Here is an 18615-nt window from a genome sequence, read left to right as displayed (position 1 = left end):
AGCGACGATCTTCGCACAGTTGTATATACGCGATATCAATTGGTTTCCCTTTTCCAGCGTTTACATCATTGTCTATAATATATATGATAGATATAATCGACAATAAAATTATCAATTACTTTTTGCCTAGATAATATTGTTTATTATAGTAGTATGCGCTGTTTCACTGTATCGTTATACTCAGTAGTATTATCAGTAATATTTTATATACTACGTTAATTTTTATATTAATAATCTATCATTATCTATTAGATATAATTCTTGGATAGATGACATCGTCTTCGATGTTAGACGTTTTTATCTCGAATGAAATCGCCTTAAAAACTATCATTCCCTAGGGTAATTCATCGACATGGGTAGTAATTTAATGAGACTTTTTATAAAGCGAGAATATTCCTTTTTGTTATTCTCCATAGGTAGGATTAATTATCAAGCAGAAAAGCTGTAAATATCGATAAAAGTTTGAAGAAATTGAAATATTTCACTGCTTTTCAATGGCGATTGTCGCGTCATAAATCATAAGCCTACATAATTTTACAAAATTAATTAATTTTGAAATTATATTCTTATAATAATTAGACATTTCCAGGTCAACCATATTAATTATTGTTATATATTCTTTTCCATTAGGTATATACAATATATCTTAAAAAGTTACGCCGAGATTTCTTGTTACTTGCTAACTTTATGCTTTTATAACTATAACTTCGTTCTTCCAAGTCAGGAAGACTTAAACGGAAAAATCAATATATACGTTTCAGCATAAAATTAGTGTACGTAATTCATTTGCTTGCAGATTTAAATAAAGCCACTTCCTTATTCAGAAAGAATTACAGTTGAGTTTTCTGAACGTTCAATTTAATAATTGCTCAGATTGTGCTGCAGCCAAAAAAAGCATGATATTTATATTATTGGACAAGGCGTACTACTTTTACTCTATTATTAAATATAATAGTATTAAGCAATACATCAGCGTCCTCAAAGCAGTTATTCTATTTGTACGTAGCATCGAAATTAATTTGGTTTAAAAAAATGTTATTTTATTTTATCTTTTCCTGATAACGGAGTATAAGCAAATACAAAAAATTACTGAAACTGTTAATTTAGTTAATTGTAAGACCGTAATGAAATCAAAACACAATTCAGAGTATATAGAACATACATGTCGTTAACACTAGAATTTTGTTTTATTGATATTAATATTTGTTACATAATAGTATAGTTATATAATAATGTATTAAATTTGTTATATAATAGGTATTAGAACGTTCACAATTATTAGGACTATCGCCAAATTATTATTATCGTTATATTTAGCACAATTTCATACAATACATTTATTTTATAAATTCCACGGGTACTTCGATAAATTTTAATATAATATTTTTTACATATAGTTTTAACAGTTCTTATACGTTTTCTATAAACGCTACAAACAGTCAATTATATTAAAAGAAATAGCTCTAAAGCTATTAGCTCTTAAGCTATTTTCTAAAATATTTCGGTATTCGCATAGAATAGCATTTTTCTTTGATGTGATTCCCTATTGGAAATTGGTACGTGCGAAACTGAAAGTTGGTTCCTGCTATTTTTACCTTTAACGATCATTATCAGTGGGCTAGTCCACTTAAAGCAACATGTACTTCAGCCCAAAGAACAGTCGTTTTCGAGTTACCGTTACGCAAGCAACTCTTCCAGTCATCAGTGGAAATAAACGACTACATATTATCAATATCTTCATCTATCTGCATAATCAAAGGCAAAAAAAAAAGACGAAGTAGTACGTTACTTGATTTTTATTAGCAGCAATTTATTGCTAACAATATTCCAGTCCATATACATGTGACACGTGTAGTGTATAGTATAGAATTTTGAAGGTACAATAAATACTCGCTATAATAAATCGATTATACTATAATAATGAAGTTATAATACAATAAATTCCGACTACAGTGTGTAGATAGAAAGATCGTAAACAGACTAAGTTGATAACAAAGAAAGTACGAGGCACCTTTTAAAATGGGTTCTATGCTAACCTATTTTCTCGGCAATCCAGACGATGATGTTGTAGATCCGAAACTTGGTTTGACCAATAAAGAAAAGAGGATTGTAAGAGAAACATGGGCTGTATTGCGTGCTAATTCGGTAAAAGTTGGCGTAGATATTATGATAAGGTAAAACAATATATATAAATACGTATTGCATCATTTTTTTTTTTGGCGCTAATTATGTAATGTTGTAACGTTTTGCAATACTTGTCAGAGTCGAAATTCAATCACTATGTTAACGATGAGATAAAATATTGATCGTTGAAATATTAATACTACCATATAAGAGATAATGTGATACAATTTTAATATGGAAACTCTTGTGCGATGAAGCGTGTGTCACGTATAGGTATACGGGATTATTTTGTTTCAGTTACTTTAAAAGATTTCCTCAGCATCATAGAGCTTTCCCTCCGTTTAAGGATATTCCGGCAGATGATTTACTAGATAATAAAAAGTTTCATGCTCATTGTCAGGGCATTATGAGTACATTGAACGATGCGATCGATGCTTTGGATGATATTGACTTAGTGGACGCGATATTGCATACCACTGGCAAGAGACATGGACGACGTGGTCAGGGCAGACAAGAGTTTATTGTAAGTCTGTCTTATTTTTAACTACTATATGTCCGATTAAGCTTTTTATTCTTAATCTTGTTAACGTTACTTGTGTAACTTATGAATTTCCTCATTAATAACTTATTTATTAAATGTGATTGGTGAAATAGTTATCGTATTATTAAATTACTAAATTATTATTAAATTATTATTAAATAACATAGAGATTTAACGCGTGACAATAACATAGAATAAATTAAACTTTGAGGATAATGAAATAATTAAAATTATTCAAACAATTATTATCTTTGTGTAGAGTGTCCGTGTACTAAGATAAAAAACACAAATTTTTTGTTTAATTTACCTCTTGAACTTTTTAATAAACGCATGATATAGTGCAATGTACTATAAATATTTTTCTTGAGCTATACGTGTATCTTAATTCTAGTTCCAAATATATTGCCGTTCAATATTGCGAAAATATTTATCTTACAATGTTATCGTTATGTATCAGATATAAAGACTCGATTAGATTAATTGCGCAAATTGATAGTCGTCGATGTTCCTTCGGTAGAGACAAAACTTTAAAGTCATCATTTATCTCTGAATATTGTGTGACATCATTATCGCTATACTTATACGTAACAGCAAAGGTATGGATGATGAATAGAAGATGATAGAATCGATCACAATTTGATTTATTCGTTGACATCGGCATTTTTTGTTAAAATTTTAATTTTGAGTTTGATTGACTTTTATCTTTGTCACGTAGGATGGAATATGGAATATGGAATAATTACTCTTTTTTTTATATAATAATTCTTCTTTCTTCGAAGTATATTCCTCATTTTGCTTTTTTGTTTTAAGTATGCAAGCCATTAACTATTAAAAACAAATTAGTCTATCGCTACATCGAAAAATTATAGAATATTATTACTATTAACTGCAAGAAATGGTAGGAAAATCTCGGACCCTACAATCCGCGCTATCGTTCGCTAAGACTGCTACTTTAAATGCATTGAAACTGAAACGACGCTGACGAAACGTTTTTCTACAAGGTCAAAACTTGCAACCGGAAGTCTTGGATGGTTTTAACATGCATCAACGATAGCTTGCAGACTTCCGGATATTAAGATGTGACGAGCAAGGTTGTTCGCGTTGATAATGATAGCTTCAAGCCAAGACTGACGTTGTATCGACAACCGAAGTAAGATAGAACGTTAAGGGTTTTCAAATAGAAATAATTCAATATCGACTATTTCTTCAATCGTTTAATATTAATAATATAATATCATACATTAATACATCAATAAATTTTGTTATCGATAATTTTCTAATTATTAGGTACCATATCAATTATTTGATTAGATATCGAAGATTTTTAGATCGTACAAATCGATAATTGTTGTCAACGAATTTAATACTGTAGAGTATAAAAGGTGATAGGTTATTGGTAATACATTTAAGACGACAGATATTGTCAATACTCTCGTCAAGGTTAACATAGCGAGGTTAACGTGTTTCAATCTTCAAGTATTATTATCTTCAAGTATTACAGAGTATTGCAATGATTCTTGAATTGCGTCAGTAAATATTGCAGTTTTTAGATAATAAGATTTGGTGATTTGCATCTTTATAATCGATGTGATATAACAAGCTTAGGGTTTAAAGTTTGATCTTTTCTTCAAACTGATTAACGATAAGAGCTATTTTCGACCTAATTGTATCTTTTTGTCGTTATCAAATTTAAGGTTAAGAAAAAAAATGAAATGATTATGTATATGCGTCAATATTTTGATAGAGATTCTACTAAAACATTAAACTTAAAAGTATCTCGAATAGCAAAATTATTAGAAATTATATTTATTATACCTTAAAAAATCAAAAATTGAAATGACATCGTGATTCAGCCACAAAAATTTGAAAAATATAGGATATCGCATTTACATTATCTTACAAATGAAATGTTTCGTACATGTTCTATATTATTATTATTTATTACTCGGTCGTTACATACTATAATTATGTTACATTTCAGGATTTGAAAGGAGTGGTGATGGACGCAATGAGGGGCGCGTTTGGATCGAAATTTACCACCGAAGTGGAAGTCGCTTGGGACAAAGCGATCGATGTCTTATTTTCAAAAATATTCGAGGGTGAAGATATGATATAGCAAGTGTATAACCACTAAACGATTTTTTTAATCAGCATCCGTATCGCTATCGCTATCTAGATGTATATAATCAGTAGCTACATTGCTTCTTTCAGTAGTGTATTTCTTCTTTCTTCTTTCCCTTTGTACTTTATATTCTTCGTCTTCACCTTCCTGCTGCTTTAATTTTCTGTAAATTAAGCACGGGTATATAAAGGGTGTATAAAAAAGAGCCGGGGAAAAGCTTTAGGAGCATATAATACTCGTGAAAACAAGGAAAAACGTCTTAATAAACTTGGGTTGAAAAACCATTCATTTCATAGTTATCGCTTAATGTATAAAAGTATAGTATATAAGTAAAAGATTAGAAAAATGGCAGGATTGTCGTGTACACAATTGTATGAAAAAATGTGCCTAAGTGTGTGTTGATTGAACGCAATGTCGAAAGTAATGTCTTATTGAGAAAAATATCTCGTAGCATTGAAATTAATAGTTATTACCCATATTTATTAAGACTTTTTTTTGCTTGTTTTCATAAGTATTACACTATGTCAAAGTATTTTCCCCATTTTTTTGTACATCCTGCATATATATATATATATATTTGTGTAAAACGAAACACGAAACAAATAGACAATTTTTGTTATTGGTATCTATAACATGGCAAAAACATGCGGAAAATGATAATCGTACTTGTACTTGGTTTTACGAAAGTGCTGTCTGATTTTTTGCAATACTGTGTAACATATCAGTGTTAGTAGGGTTCCTAGTAGTCCTAATAAGGTTGCCATGAGAATAACATCAATTTGCAGCCAAGGATCTTCTTCTTCATGGCGTTTGAATGATTCAAGCGTTACTGGATAACTGTGAAATTTGAAACGATAAATGCAAATGTTCCGACAATTAAGGCTGTTCATGGCTATGATGCTTTTATTTTCAAAGAAACATTACATTTTATTAAATAGATATAGAGGTGATGGCAATTCATATTTTTGGAGGATGATACACTAAAAGTTCAAGATTGTAAAAGAATGTATAATTGATACTCTCAAGTTGATTGTAAAATACGAAAATAATTTCGGAATAGTATCTACTTGAAATAAAGTATAAAACTACATTATGATAGTATTATAGAGAGGATTTTTCTTCGGTCTTATTAAATGGAATTTTTATTTAGATGAAGATAAAGAACTTCGTATTTATATCCTGTGAGACTTAAAGCGTGTTTTATTCTATCGAAAGAAAAATTTGTTAAACCGATATGTTATACTCAAACCGTACCGTTATTTAAACGGTAATCGAAAAATTTCATCAAGATTACTTACGGCAATTCCGTTTCTTCTTTGACGAGTTCATCGAACGTGTTTACCAGTGCCCTGTCAAGATCTTTCCCTATTTGCACGAACGAGGATTTTCCTAACCAATCTGCCAGATCATTTCGATTTATTTGACGAAGTCTGTGGGTTAAAATCTCGTGAGTGTTTCCTTTGCCTTCAGCTGGAGAACTATTCCAATGCAAAAGATGGCGGATGCAAGGTATATCGTCGTCCACGTTACGTTCTTCCTCACAAGATTATCAATAGTATTATTAGCCATTAAAAACGAGTTATTATTTTTAATGGAAGAAGTATAACACATATAATATTATTATATTTAGCATAATTATAATACTAATATCATAATATATAGTAACATAGTAAATATAATAATTAATTACTATTAATATTATAATATAATATTATATATACACAATATGCTGTTTTGAAGTAATCGTTATTGAAGTACTTTCAACTGACTCGAAATATAGTTTAGAATTATCTCGGACTAAAACAAGCAGATAATTTATCGTAAATACGAACGTAGTCATAACTAGATTGCAGATGTTTACGCAAATTTACATCTTCATAAACACGACTAAAGAATTGAAACACAAGCCAGAAGTTTGTATCACTCGTTGAATATTATAGCGAACTAGACTATACTATATCTACTTTGGATATTTTAAATACAGGGTGTCTCATAGCATCGGGGACTTACTTCGGCGATAGATTCTGCACGTGAACAATAAAAAGAAGTTCGTATACCCCATTTGACCTACTTTTCGAGTTACGAATTTTGACGAACTATATCTGCATATCTTCAAAAAAATGTTGAAAATACTCTTCTCGCATTCGAACACAAGCCCAGCGACATTTTACCCATTGACCGTCTTACCCTTCCTATTTCTCCAGGTATCGTTTTAATTTTCTGGAAGCTTTGCTCGATTCTCTCGCGAAGTATTTCGACGCTGTCAACGGGCAAATTATTCCAACATAAAATTTGCTATAGTTCACAAACGCAGTCAAATACGCAGTCGTTTTTACGTGTCCGATGCTACACGGGAGTATTCTCCGTATTTTTGAGTATTATGTACATTCTACGTGGTTTCATATACGTACAAAATAAATAAATATTCACTTCACGATCTAGTTATAACAATCTCCCGACTTGAATCCCACCCGGAAGCAATAGGAAGAATTGAAGAAGTTAATAAGTAAATTGAAATTATAGCTTATGTTTCTTGACGTGTCTATCAATCTCTTCATTATACCACTCGAGATGAATATACCTCAATTTTCCACTAATTTTACAATTACAATATATTTCTTCCAATAAAAAGAGCTGATATGGTCGCTATTGTATTCTATTCGATCATTGTCCGATTTACCAGCAGCTGCGAGATTGTTCGGTAGATCGTAAGTGATATAATGAAGCGCAGCTATCAAGCGTCGACACTCGAAAGGATTAAGGCGTGCGGCTAAATATTCCAGCTCGTTTAAATTGACGTCGATCGTGCCGAGGACATCGTATCGCAGCAGAATAACGATGAGGCTTAACCTTGTGGGCCATTCGTGCGTCCTTGATAATTCTTTCATTGTGAGGTTCACGAAACGAAACGTCTCGAAACGGCGACATAAAATGATCGTTCTTTGCTTTGTTTCGCGAGAAATTAACTTCGGCGAATTTCACGGCTGACGGACTTCTATGACTTTCAAATAACACGGGATCAACTCTGACGAATTTCGGATGGTTCGCTCATCATTCGGTAATTTGCGGTTGTTGGAGTTATACATGGTCGAATGGCAAAATATATTTTACGAAATAGACACACAATGACTCGTCTAAGTACCTGGATATTTAAAGAAACTTTTCATGGACATATTATACGAGTTGTACAAAAAAATTGTGAAATTTGGAATGTACCTGAAAATGTATAGATATAGAAGTTACAAAATATTTGTTGCAAGTATACATTTCGCAAAGACCGTGAAAATATTTAAAAGGTCAATTATTAATTATAATAGTAAACGACAGTATTCAATGAGACCATCTTTAGCATTAATCGTATATTTGATTAATTATTAAATTATTCTTGTTGTATGCTAAATTACTAAGTGTATGTTTGCAATAAATATCTTGTCGTCTCTACATATATTTTCTAACCAGCTCATATGACCGGTCTTTGTCCTGAACCTTAATATAATCGTTTTTAATAATATGGACGACGATTTTGTGAATTTCTATTGGCTCGGTAAACATTTCATAGTCCGTGAAACAATATCGTCGCGAAGCGGTTTCTGACATGCCATACGCTAAAAAGAAAAAGACGCTGCTTGGAGAGGGGGGATCGCATGACTTCGTTATATGTACAGTGGCAACGATTCTAAACAAAATACAATTCTAGCGTAGAAGGTCACCGTTGCGTTGCGAATGGCAGTAAATTGTCTCTGGTTTATAAATATTTTCGACTCCTGTTTCCTTTTGTCATAGGGTAACGTTTTACGAACCTAAATCTTACACGAGAAATGCTTTTTAAGAATGGTGAAAATCGCATGAAAATCCGTCCACTGGTTCTCGAGATCGTACTATGTGTATAAATTAGTTTCAAATTTGACCAATATTATAATTACGATTAAAATTTCAACAAATTGCGTGTTGATGAAAACTTGTTATGGTAAGCGTTCGTGAGCCAGTGTACGATCGTTGCAAAGAGAAATTACACGCGTGAACGTTTAATGAGAGCTTTATACAACCCATGCAGCAGTCTTTTCATGTTTATCTTAAATGATACATTTAATTACATGTTTCATCTCTTCGGTCTTTTGGTGCTTTTCTTCCGTTTCTTCTTGTAACATCTGTAACAAGCCATCGGCTCTGGTTCTTCCGGTTCCTGTGGTACAGATGGAGGTGGCGCGGAGTTTTGCGTGGCTGTGTGCACCAATTCGTACGACGGAGGTCGTTTCCTTTTTATTCGTGGCTTTCGAATGAAGTAACTTCTAGACACATCCTCTATGTCATCTCCGATTGCGATAAATTTACTGATCACAAAGCAATTATTATTCGATAAGTTCACTATGTAGAATATCTTCGAATAAGTGGTACAACTAGAGAAAGAGTAAATCTATATGAAAAAATAAATTCAAAATGTAGAGTAACAATTGTAGCTGCATAGGACTTTTCATTTTCGAATAAATCCACATTACGCGTTCATCGAGCATGCACGTCTTTGACAATAATTTGTTTGAATTATTAGAAAATATGCTACTACTATTATTATGTTACTACTTCGTAGTAGCCGCTATTATTATTAGTGATACGCGTTTCATTAGTCGCCAGCCAAAAGTTGCAGCTGCAGCAATTAAATTTTGTTTACTGTCTCGTCTCGTTGGTCAGACTATATGCTGTTACTTTTTAAATGAAAAAAATGTATTTCTTCAACAAGATAAATTATCACATCGCTACACTTTGATAAAAGCATTGAATAAGTTTAAAATAGTTGGAATAATTTGTTATTAAATTATTGAATATTTACTCGCGTTGAATCGTTTATAATGGTCAAATAGCTCAGTTATCATAATTTTCGGCCGTAACTCTAATAGAATTTTCCTTGTGGTGACGCGTTAACTGTATGAATCAGAATAAGTTAACAAGAAAATACGTTCACAAAAATATCGTAAGCATGGTACAATAATGCTGGCAGAACAAAGGCGATCATTTCGAGCAATGTTTCCATTGACAAAGGGAAAAGATGCTTTGTCAAAGAATACTTCTATTTCGTTGCTCATTCTTTGCTATCTAATGCGATAAGTTCAAATACCAATGTTGATATGTAAGCACGAGTAATATCGTACGTAGTACAGAGTGAAATCGTATTTGACGAATCTTCAGCATCGATCTATTGAAAAGTTAAGCTTGGTATAAGAAAATGATGCTCTACATTTTTCATTTACCTTTTCATGTTCAGTGGATCGCGAAAGTATTTGAATATTTGTCATAGAAAACTCTGACGTGTATGTGTATTGTATGGATTACATAAAATATTGTGAAATATTAGCATTTTAATGCGACACGATTCTCATTATTGTACTGATAAAATTTAAGATCTAAATATGTACGTATACAGAAGTTACAAGTTATTTATTGCAAACGTACAAATATATTAGCATATGGCAATAGTATAGCAATAGCATAGCGTTAACAATCAGGTCTCGGATGTATAATTAGTGTTAAAGATAATGCCATTAAATATTAAGGCTTATTAACGTATAATTGATTGTTTAAATACTTTTGTAATCTTCGTGAAATATATTTGCACTAAATATCTTGCAGCTTCTACGCTACATTTTTAGAACTGTTCCAATCTTTACTACATAATCATGATGATTATAGGTTTTATTAGAGTAATAATTTTCAAAATATCTCGTATAACGCATAATAATAGATTTATAAAAGATTTTTACGAATGTTCTAATAGTTTCTTAGTATTTAGTATTACTTAGTATTGCCCGGAGCGTATCGGTTTGAAGAACAAATTAGAATAATTATAATCACCCTTTTTTCTTCTTCCCTCGTATTCTATCGAATAGTTTCATCAGTCTGTTCCTTATAAGTAAAGTACATAAACAAGATACGACTATGATTGAAGCGAGAACGATGCCTGCGCTGTGCAACGACAGTTTGATAGTAGTACGTCCTGCGAACGATCGTAATACATTAAGATTAAAGAGGAGTTATTACAGCCAAAATGTGACATTTATTACCACTGATCTTCTGAATCATCTGCTCCGAGAGTTGAGGTTCTGTATTACTATCTTTCTCTTTCAGCGTGGCTGTTGTCGCGACTCCTTCGTATTCGCTGAAGAATGTTACAGAATGAAAAAGACAGCGTGATACAATTAAACGAACGTCTGTATATCGTAGTATCGCAAAGGGTATTCTAAGAATGCGCGTAGTATTGTTTCTTGTAGTTTTATCGCCTGCGTCACGAGTATATTTAGAAAAAATTTCGAAATAATTTATCTGTAACGTGATAGGGATGGAGGACAAAATAAAAGATTTTCCGCGAAAAAAATATTATGGTATCGTTAGAATCGTTTAATTATCCATATATAATAATTATTGTCATATGACACGACGATAGACGATACGATGAAGAATGAAAAATTTAAAAAGACACATTATATTCTCAGTTTTAGCATTCTTCCCTATTATGTATGTGCCAGCGATTATGAAAATGGACTAAGTTATATGTTCGAGATGTATCGTTTCGAGATATTTAAAGCTTTGCGTTTGACGTATGAGTTGAATTCTATTTAACGACGCAACAGCCAACTCAATGCAGTGGCTCGATATCTACTACTTTGCTAGGATGGTTTCAAATTATTGTAATGTAAAGACTCATCGCAAAAATAAACGATAAAATCACTTTTCTTAGATTCTTGAACGTAGGCTATTTCTATAATCATCGGCACCGTATATGTGTGCGAATTTATATGAATATCGATTAGCATTCAGCAAAGAAAAATGATCAAGAAGATACAAATTTTTAAACAAGTATTTTTAAAGAAATTCCTTTTACGATTGAATTCTTCGTTTAAAAACAAAATCCAAGTACTCTTTCCTATATCTTCTAGTTTCCAAAATATTTCAAAAAATATGTTTTCAAATGCTAACTTTGAGAACTGTTTTCAACTCTTTCAAATAAACAACGAATTGTTCTTTTACTGCGTAAAACTTTCATTGCTGAAGTCTTATTAGCGTTGATCGTACACAGTTTGGGAAGTTATTTGAAAATCTATAATGATATCAGCAAACTTCTAATTGCTCGTGCGAACTCGTTTCTACTATTTACCAATTATCGGCGTTATTCGGCAAAAATTCAATTATCTGATAAAATTATATTTCATCGTTATAATCATTTATAAGATTATCGCTGTTACATTTTATCATCTATTCTTATTGATCATTTTCACGAATTAACGTTAAATATTAAGAGTTATTCAATATGAAGATTTCGAAATCACCGTTTGAGGAATTATAATGCATATCTTCTTAAAATCTATGCCTGAGTTATATCTAAAGCTTATTTTGTTTCTTAAACGACGATAACTCACTCCAAATCGTCCGCTTGAGCTTCGCGAATTACTTTCGGTGACTTGGAAGTTTTCATGCTGAGTTCTGCGAGACACGCGATTAAATCCCTCCTTCCGATGCGTTCAAGAAGACTGTTCAAGATCGGATACGTGTTCCTCGTAACCGTTCTTAACTGACAAACCCATTTCACTAGTCTTCGAAAGCAATTTTGTTCTCGAGCTAACTTTTGTATTTGAGCTTCCGATAGTTGAGCTGTTACAATATTTTATAACATCATCCGATACCTTTCCACACTATATTTTTAATCGTTTGAAAACCTTATGAATATTAGAAAAGAATTTTTTACAGCAAGTAATACGGACAAATTTAGTAATTAGGCAATCTTGATATTTGCTTATGATATTTACTAAAACCATATCGCTTTCACTAGCTAATATATTTTCCATGTTATTGCGTATATGTATAAATATTTCTTGGAAATGTTTTAGCAAATTAATAGAAAAAAAAATCGAGTATGGAACATTTATACGTAATATACGTATAGGCATAAGAAATTTCTGTACATTGGAAGCGATTTATTGGTTGCAATCATACAACAAAAATATTTTATACGTATGAGATATATGTTGGGATTGTAATTAATTACATTTAAAAATAAGAGTTACTATTATAATATTTCTACTCCTTGGAAAAATGTATAAAAAGGTATACAGGGTATAGCGTTAATTCGCGAATGTAATATTTACTTACTATTAGAATCTAAGGACACAAGTTTCACGCACTCTTCGGGCTTCAAATTTGACGCTAACAGCTGCAATTCTGGCACATCAACCTCGGTAATAATCTTTGCGAAGTAAAAAACAATACATTGTAGTTTTTGACAATCTCAACTGTGTTTGTACATCGTCCTGTATCATAATTGAAGAGTGGGAGTAAAAAAGGGTGTAAGTGCCATTTGAAAAAAAATTTTTTCTCTCCTTAAAAAGCTCAGTAAATATGAAGAGAAACGTTATCGCCATAATTCGTTTTTAGCATTTCGTATACGTTGCACGGTCGGTTTCTTAAATTAGATTGTAAGATGCCATGTGCCAACGAGCTGCTTCCTCGTGCTTGAACGTATAAGCATTGCGTCTTTAATTCCGAAAAGACGTTATTATTATTTTCATCACTCGTCGCGGGTACTGGCGATCGTAGCCTTTTTAAGGGAGCTACACGATGGACTTACATTCCTTCTTAAAAAATAAACTTCCTTTTGTTGTTAATTAACAGATGTTTGAAATATTAAAATAGAAATATCGTGAAGTTATACAAAATAGAATAGTACATGTAATAAATAAGTTCTGTTATATTTTGTTAACAAGCAACATTTTGGCAAGCAAGACGTTGTTTTCCACAAAATTTTTGTTGTGGGACTTACGGCCTTATTGACTTTCACTCTTCGATCATTGTTTAAGACAAAATTGTCATATTGATTCGTTTAAGAATAATTATAACAGACAACGAACGATTTGCAGCATTTTAATTCTTTGATGAATATTTGGGAAAATGTTCTTCTTGGATTAACAGCGATAATGAGATCGAAAGACGATCAAATTGTATAATTCGATCCATCGTTTTAATTATGCTTTACGTAACAATTATTTTCACATCAACAAAACGAAGATATGAATTTATAAAATTACAAAGTTATTTTTTCATTTCAATTAGAATTTTTGTTTGCGTTATAACATGTCTTATTTGAACAATTTACATGAAATATAACATACCTGGAGAAAGGAACAAGTAAGGTTGAGCAGAAGAAAAAACAGTGCATCTTTCAATACGTTTCTTAAATTCATCGAGAGTTTCGACGAATTAACACGGTTTCGTTACATGCTTTACGTTAATTCATTACAGTCTCCGGAAAAGTAATATCGATTGTATGATTTTTATGTTCAAGTCAAATCTTCTCAATATTCTGTAATAAGTAGAATTGATTGGTTAAGATAGCAGAAGGTGTGAGAAATAGCATTATCAAAGAACGAGGCAACGCTGATGTAATAAAAGGGATGGAACCTTAGAAATGATATTTCTTTTAACAGACTATTCAACATAACTGACAATTCTATTTAGTAAAAGAGTGGTGCAGAATTGTCCTTAGTTTATTAACTATACAAGAACAGCGAGACAGAACAAACAGAATACTCTGAAATATTTTTTACATCCAACTTCATGTTTCAAGTTAATGTGTCTCACAAACGCTCATACGTGTGCCATGAATATAGTGTTTAAAGTTGCACGATTAAATAATTTGTCAAAGAGATCATCTTTCGAATTGATCCATTAAAACATTTGGAGCTGAAGAAAGATGCCATAGTCGCTTCGTAATCGATAGCATTGAAACGACTGTCGATTATGGATCTGTCGAAAAAAAAAAGAAAAAAATATTTTCTCGTCTGACAGCAAAATGTAATTCACCGATTCATAGTGGATTTCACCTATGTTCATTTTACAATGAAACTTGTATGCTCGATTTACATTTTGATTGTGGTTTTAGCGGAGAATAAGGTGAGCATCTACGTAGAAGGAATTTGAAGGGTTTTGGAAGATTTAGTACAAATCAATATCTTATCTTATCATACAATGGAACGCGTTGACGATACACTGATAAAACAGTGTGAAGATAATCAAATGATTTTTCAACTGCACGATATCATGTTCGTGTCCTTTGAGAAATTTGCTTTTCTTAGAAGTCCAATATGTAATCTTCCCGATATTAGTTCTCTATTTTTATAAAAGCGTGCAAATCTTTTGGAAAAGAGAATAAATATATTAGCAAAATATTAATGCGAAATATTCGATAGTTTCCTTAGAAAGACTACTATAAAAATTACTTGCTTTTGAAATGCTTTATGTAATAAATATCCTTTAAAACGAGACGGTGTAAGATAGATAATATTGTTTTACAAGGACAAATTTTTGGTTCGATGTATCGCCAATATAAAAGAAAACGAGCTCGTCTACCTGTCACAGAAATTAAATCCCTTAGAATGTTTGCAACTTATACAAGCTATATACGAAATAACTCCAGTAAGAGCGGAACGTAACGTGAGAAAACACGAGATTCAACGTGAAGACTTAAGTCGCATGCCAATTACGTCGAAGGAATGTCTTCTTGACCTTGAACAATGGGACAATGTTTTTCCAAGTAAAACATAATAAATGGAATTAACTTAAATAATTAACCGATGAAGAATCTGTTATTAAACCGCTATTTTTATAGTATATTATTTGTTATAAGCATATCGTATGAAACTGTTTTATTCAATATATTTTTTATATTAAAGAAGCGCGGATATGATCCTCTCTGTTTCTATACAATATAAATCATATTTCTTTAAGTTTGATTACATTCGTGAAAAATATAATTAATCATCCTTCGTAGTACAATAACGAAGATTTTAGATATTTAAATTTGAATAATGAATGATGAAACGATAAATAATTTAAATTACGATATACGCATAATGTTAATACTTTGCTTAAATTTCAAAGAATTCTTAAAAATAAAGTTTAAAAGGAAACGACATAGACAATGAAATTTTTCGTAGCAAATATGATACCTAATGGACGGGCAGCAATGGAAATGACGCTAAGATGGTTAGGACGACCCGATCTGGCTAAGTATGTGAGAGAAAATCCCAGATTGACTAAATCCCTGAACACAGGGGATTACGATACAGCAGATACGTTAGGATTTCTAGGACACAGATTGTCGCGAAGGTATACTTCGGAAACGGACAAAAATTTACGCAATCATGCAAAGAGGAAGAAAAAGAAAAAGAAAAAGAGAAAGAAAAAGAAAAAACGCGTGCGTCATGCACATAAAGAATGCGATCGAAATACACAAAATAAAAGAGTTCAAAAGGGAATGGTAGCAGCAGCACATACTGCGCTGTAAGAATTTTCAATTTAATTGTCTTTCTTTAGAATGATTAACCATATAACAAAATAATTGCCAACTATAATTCAGGAAACTACCTTACTTACTCAAGCCAACAAAATTAGTACAATCATTGGCAACAATTTTCTGTCGAGAACTTTTAATTAGTTTCTACTTTCAATCTATTATTTTGCAGTTAAATATATTTCGAACGTAATAAATGTTGTTCAAGCTTGTAATTTTCATTCCTTTTAGCGAGGAGAACCATAAATTAAAAAAGAAAGAAAATCATCGCTCAAAGAAGACTAATTCCATCGCGCACACATCGGTCTGGTGTTTACTTTTGTTCATTCTATTCTTTATTATCATTTGCCTTGTCGCTGTCTACATCTATTACAAGCGAAATGTTCCGAAGGCACGCGGTACGCGATTCAAGTAATTATCGTAGAGAAACCTAAGCGTAATCTGATCGTACATTTTTGTCAACGTACATATTTTCCTTTATTATCAGGTTGGTCATTTCCTGATCTAACTGCAACTGCAGCAATTTACTTTGTATGTTCTTTTAATTTCGATGTACAAAACTTGTTAATCATTCTTGTATCGATACAATAATCAATTGAAACGAATTAATTTTAGAAAAAGCATACCTATCTATACTAATCTCATTAAAACATAGAGATAGTTCTACAAAATAAATAATTCTACATAATGCCAGAAATTGATTTAATGTGTGATATTCGGTTAATTTCAGTATGGTATTTTATCAATTCCTTTTATTTGTATATCCGGAATTCAGGTACATCTGGGACGAAAATAAAAAGGATAAGGATACTTTCACTGATTGCTTGGAATGGAACGACGAAGACGTATGTGCTTGTTCGGATATTGAGGAAGCTTGTACAGGAAAATGTGAAATATATGATCGAAATTATCAAACACATTACGTAGCGGATCATCGAATTTGTACCGACGATTCTATCAAAAGTGTGAGTTGTGTGCATGCACCGAAGAAGGAAGAAAAGAAAAGACAACGGTTCAGCTTCTTTCAAAGAAGCTGTCAAAAAAAGGAAAAGGATCAGGAAAATCGGGATAGGAAGTGCGTAAAAAGGAGGAATCCTGGTACGATAGAATTTGAATATAAGCAGGATGCATCACGATCGTTTATCCTAATAATCTTATTTAAAATAACGTGATGCATCTTGTTATAGAGTTATTAGTAACAATTCCTTTCATTCTGAATCAAGGAAAATTTTGGAGAACGTAGCCGAGAAGAAATGTGAAAAAATACCGCAAATTGTTCAAAAGGATCAATGTAAATGCTGTAGATGTACCTTGAATTCTAAAGGTAAATAGAATACGATTTTTATATTTAAACTCGTATTATGTATATTGTTATATTCAAGTTACGTGTGTACAGACAGAATATTACGTGAGAAGAGAGAAATACGCAAGTGGAAAGCAAGGAGAAAGAAGGAAGAAAAGAGAAGGAAGAAAGAAGAATCAAAGAGAGCAAAACAACTCGCAAATGTATGTTTCAAAGAGACATGTAAATAAATTACTATTGCATTTGTTATTTGAGTGCTTTAAATATTACTTAAGAACAAATATTTAAAATAGTCGAGGGGAAAAAAGAAGGAAATAAGGAAATTTATTAGAGGAACGTCATAGAAATATTAAATTTCGGTTAAATACTCTATAAAAATTAATAAAAGTAAAAATTTAGTATTACTTTAGTATTGCGCTAATATATTTTATTCCGATATTAATACTATTATATAATGTGTATTATTGCAGAAGTTAAACTATGTATAAATAATAGTCTATTAATCGTTAATCAGTTTCTGAAATTCTTTTTTGTTTTTAATTGTCTTGTGTTCAACAAATGTAATATATAGATATATTTTTGTATATATAATCATTTTAGATTTTAATTGTTATGAAAGAAATACTGAAATCCCGCGTTTAAATCGAGTATCGTGTGATACCTTTTGAAGTCGAGAATATCGATCTTTCGATTATCGAAGGCGAATTCGCGCGCATTTCTACACACCACTTCTGTAGTTCGTCTTTTTAGTAGTGAGTTCGTTACGTTATAAAATACCGTTCTGTGTAAAAAAGATTGTGATATTGCTGGTTACTATCGTCTTTACCAAAAATACTGTAGCATATAGCATCTATATAGGTAAGAGATAAAATTAAATTTTCTTAAAGAACGATAAGAGATAATATATTTAGTACTGTAAAACTGTAAATCAAACTTTACTTTTCATGAGATGTGGAGCATTTGTAAATGCATATTTAATATTTTAATTAATTATTCATAACATTTTGAAGAGAAATAGGCACTAATTAGTTAATTTCATTATTAAGTCATTTCAAATAATTTAGACATGATATATTCAGAAAAATTGATTTCGAATTTTTTTAAATAAATTTCATTACAAATTACGGTTGGTGAGCAAATACATTATGAAAAATAAATGTATTTTGCAAGAAATGCATTCGTTATTAGTTTAC

The 18615-nt window shown here is 31.4% G+C and overlaps 4 protein-coding genes across 4 annotated transcripts; 2 read left to right on the top strand and 2 right to left on the bottom strand.

Annotated features, from left to right (window-relative positions):
* Positions 1 to 1532: 1532 nt before the first annotated feature.
* On the top strand, positions 1533 to 5891 carry LOC117235203 (globin-like). The gene is made up of 4 exons (XM_033497022.1): positions 1533 to 1877; positions 1954 to 2174; positions 2422 to 2647; positions 4647 to 5891. The coding sequence occupies exons 2-4, from the start codon at positions 2020 to 2022 to the stop codon at positions 4779 to 4781; spliced, it is 516 nt and encodes a 171-aa protein (XP_033352913.1). The 5' UTR covers positions 1533 to 1877; positions 1954 to 2019; the 3' UTR covers positions 4782 to 5891.
* Positions 4782 to 6330, bottom strand: LOC117235207 (the record flags this gene model as incomplete). Its single annotated transcript, XM_033497027.1, has 2 exons — positions 4782 to 4950; positions 6086 to 6330. Coding segments are annotated over 2 exons (387 nt in total), but the record flags the coding sequence as incomplete, so codon positions are not given.
* Positions 6331 to 7926: 1596 nt separating this feature from the next.
* LOC117235201 lies at positions 7927 to 12462 on the bottom strand. Its single transcript, XM_033497019.1, has 4 exons — positions 12194 to 12462; positions 10841 to 10935; positions 10632 to 10773; positions 7927 to 9118 (listed from the first exon to the last, which is right to left on the bottom strand). Exons 1-4 carry the CDS (start codon positions 12247 to 12249, stop codon positions 8887 to 8889), a joined length of 525 nt encoding a protein of 174 aa, XP_033352910.1. The 5' UTR covers positions 12250 to 12462; the 3' UTR covers positions 7927 to 8886.
* A 3077-nt stretch (positions 12463 to 15539) lies between these two features.
* Positions 15540 to 17753, top strand: LOC117235208. Its single transcript, XM_033497028.1, has 5 exons — positions 15540 to 16109; positions 16351 to 16530; positions 16895 to 17194; positions 17343 to 17443; positions 17516 to 17753. The coding sequence occupies exons 1-5, from the start codon at positions 15748 to 15750 to the stop codon at positions 17650 to 17652; spliced, it is 1080 nt and encodes a 359-aa protein (XP_033352919.1). The 5' UTR covers positions 15540 to 15747; the 3' UTR covers positions 17653 to 17753.
* The last annotated feature ends 862 nt before the right edge of the window (positions 17754 to 18615 follow it).

Source organism: Bombus vosnesenskii, unplaced genomic scaffold (genome assembly GCF_011952255.1).
Source record: "Bombus vosnesenskii isolate JDL3184/JDL3185 unplaced genomic scaffold, Bvos_JDL3184-5_v1.1 scf7180000013314, whole genome shotgun sequence".
In the NCBI taxonomy this organism is placed as follows: Eukaryota; Metazoa; Arthropoda; class Insecta; order Hymenoptera; family Apidae; genus Bombus; species Bombus vosnesenskii.
The sequence above is the reverse complement of the archived record's forward strand: the minus strand, read 5'-3'. Positions and strand labels throughout refer to the sequence as shown.

Bases quoted from the DNA above. Each gene is read 5' to 3' on its own strand.
- LOC117235208 (XM_033497028.1), top strand. From the start codon at position 15,748: ATGAAATTTTTCGTAGCAAATATGATACCTAATGGACGGGCAGCAATG. The intron at 16,110-16,350 runs GTAAGAATTTTC...CATTCCTTTTAG, and splicing joins GCAGCAGCACATACTGCGCT to CGAGGAGAACCATAAATTAA. The intron at 17,195-17,342 runs GTGCGTAAAAAG...TTCTGAATCAAG, and splicing joins CAGGAAAATCGGGATAGGAA to GAAAATTTTGGAGAACGTAG.
- LOC117235201 (XM_033497019.1), bottom strand. From the start codon at position 12,249: ATGAAAACTTCCAAGTCACCGAAAGTAATTCGCGAAGCTCAAGCGGAC. The intron at 10,774-10,840 runs GTAATAAATGTC...GATCGTTCGCAG, and splicing joins GATGATTCAGAAGATCAGTG to GACGTACTACTATCAAACTG. The intron at 9,119-10,631 runs GTGATTATAATT...CTTTGTGATCAG, and splicing joins CGAGGGAAGAAGAAAAAAGG to TAAATTTATCGCAATCGGAG.
- LOC117235203 (XM_033497022.1), top strand. From the start codon at position 2,020: ATGGGTTCTATGCTAACCTATTTTCTCGGCAATCCAGACGATGATGTT. The intron at 2,175-2,421 runs GTAAAACAATAT...ATTTTGTTTCAG, and splicing joins GGCGTAGATATTATGATAAG to TTACTTTAAAAGATTTCCTC. The intron at 2,648-4,646 runs GTAAGTCTGTCT...GTTACATTTCAG, and splicing joins AGGGCAGACAAGAGTTTATT to GATTTGAAAGGAGTGGTGAT.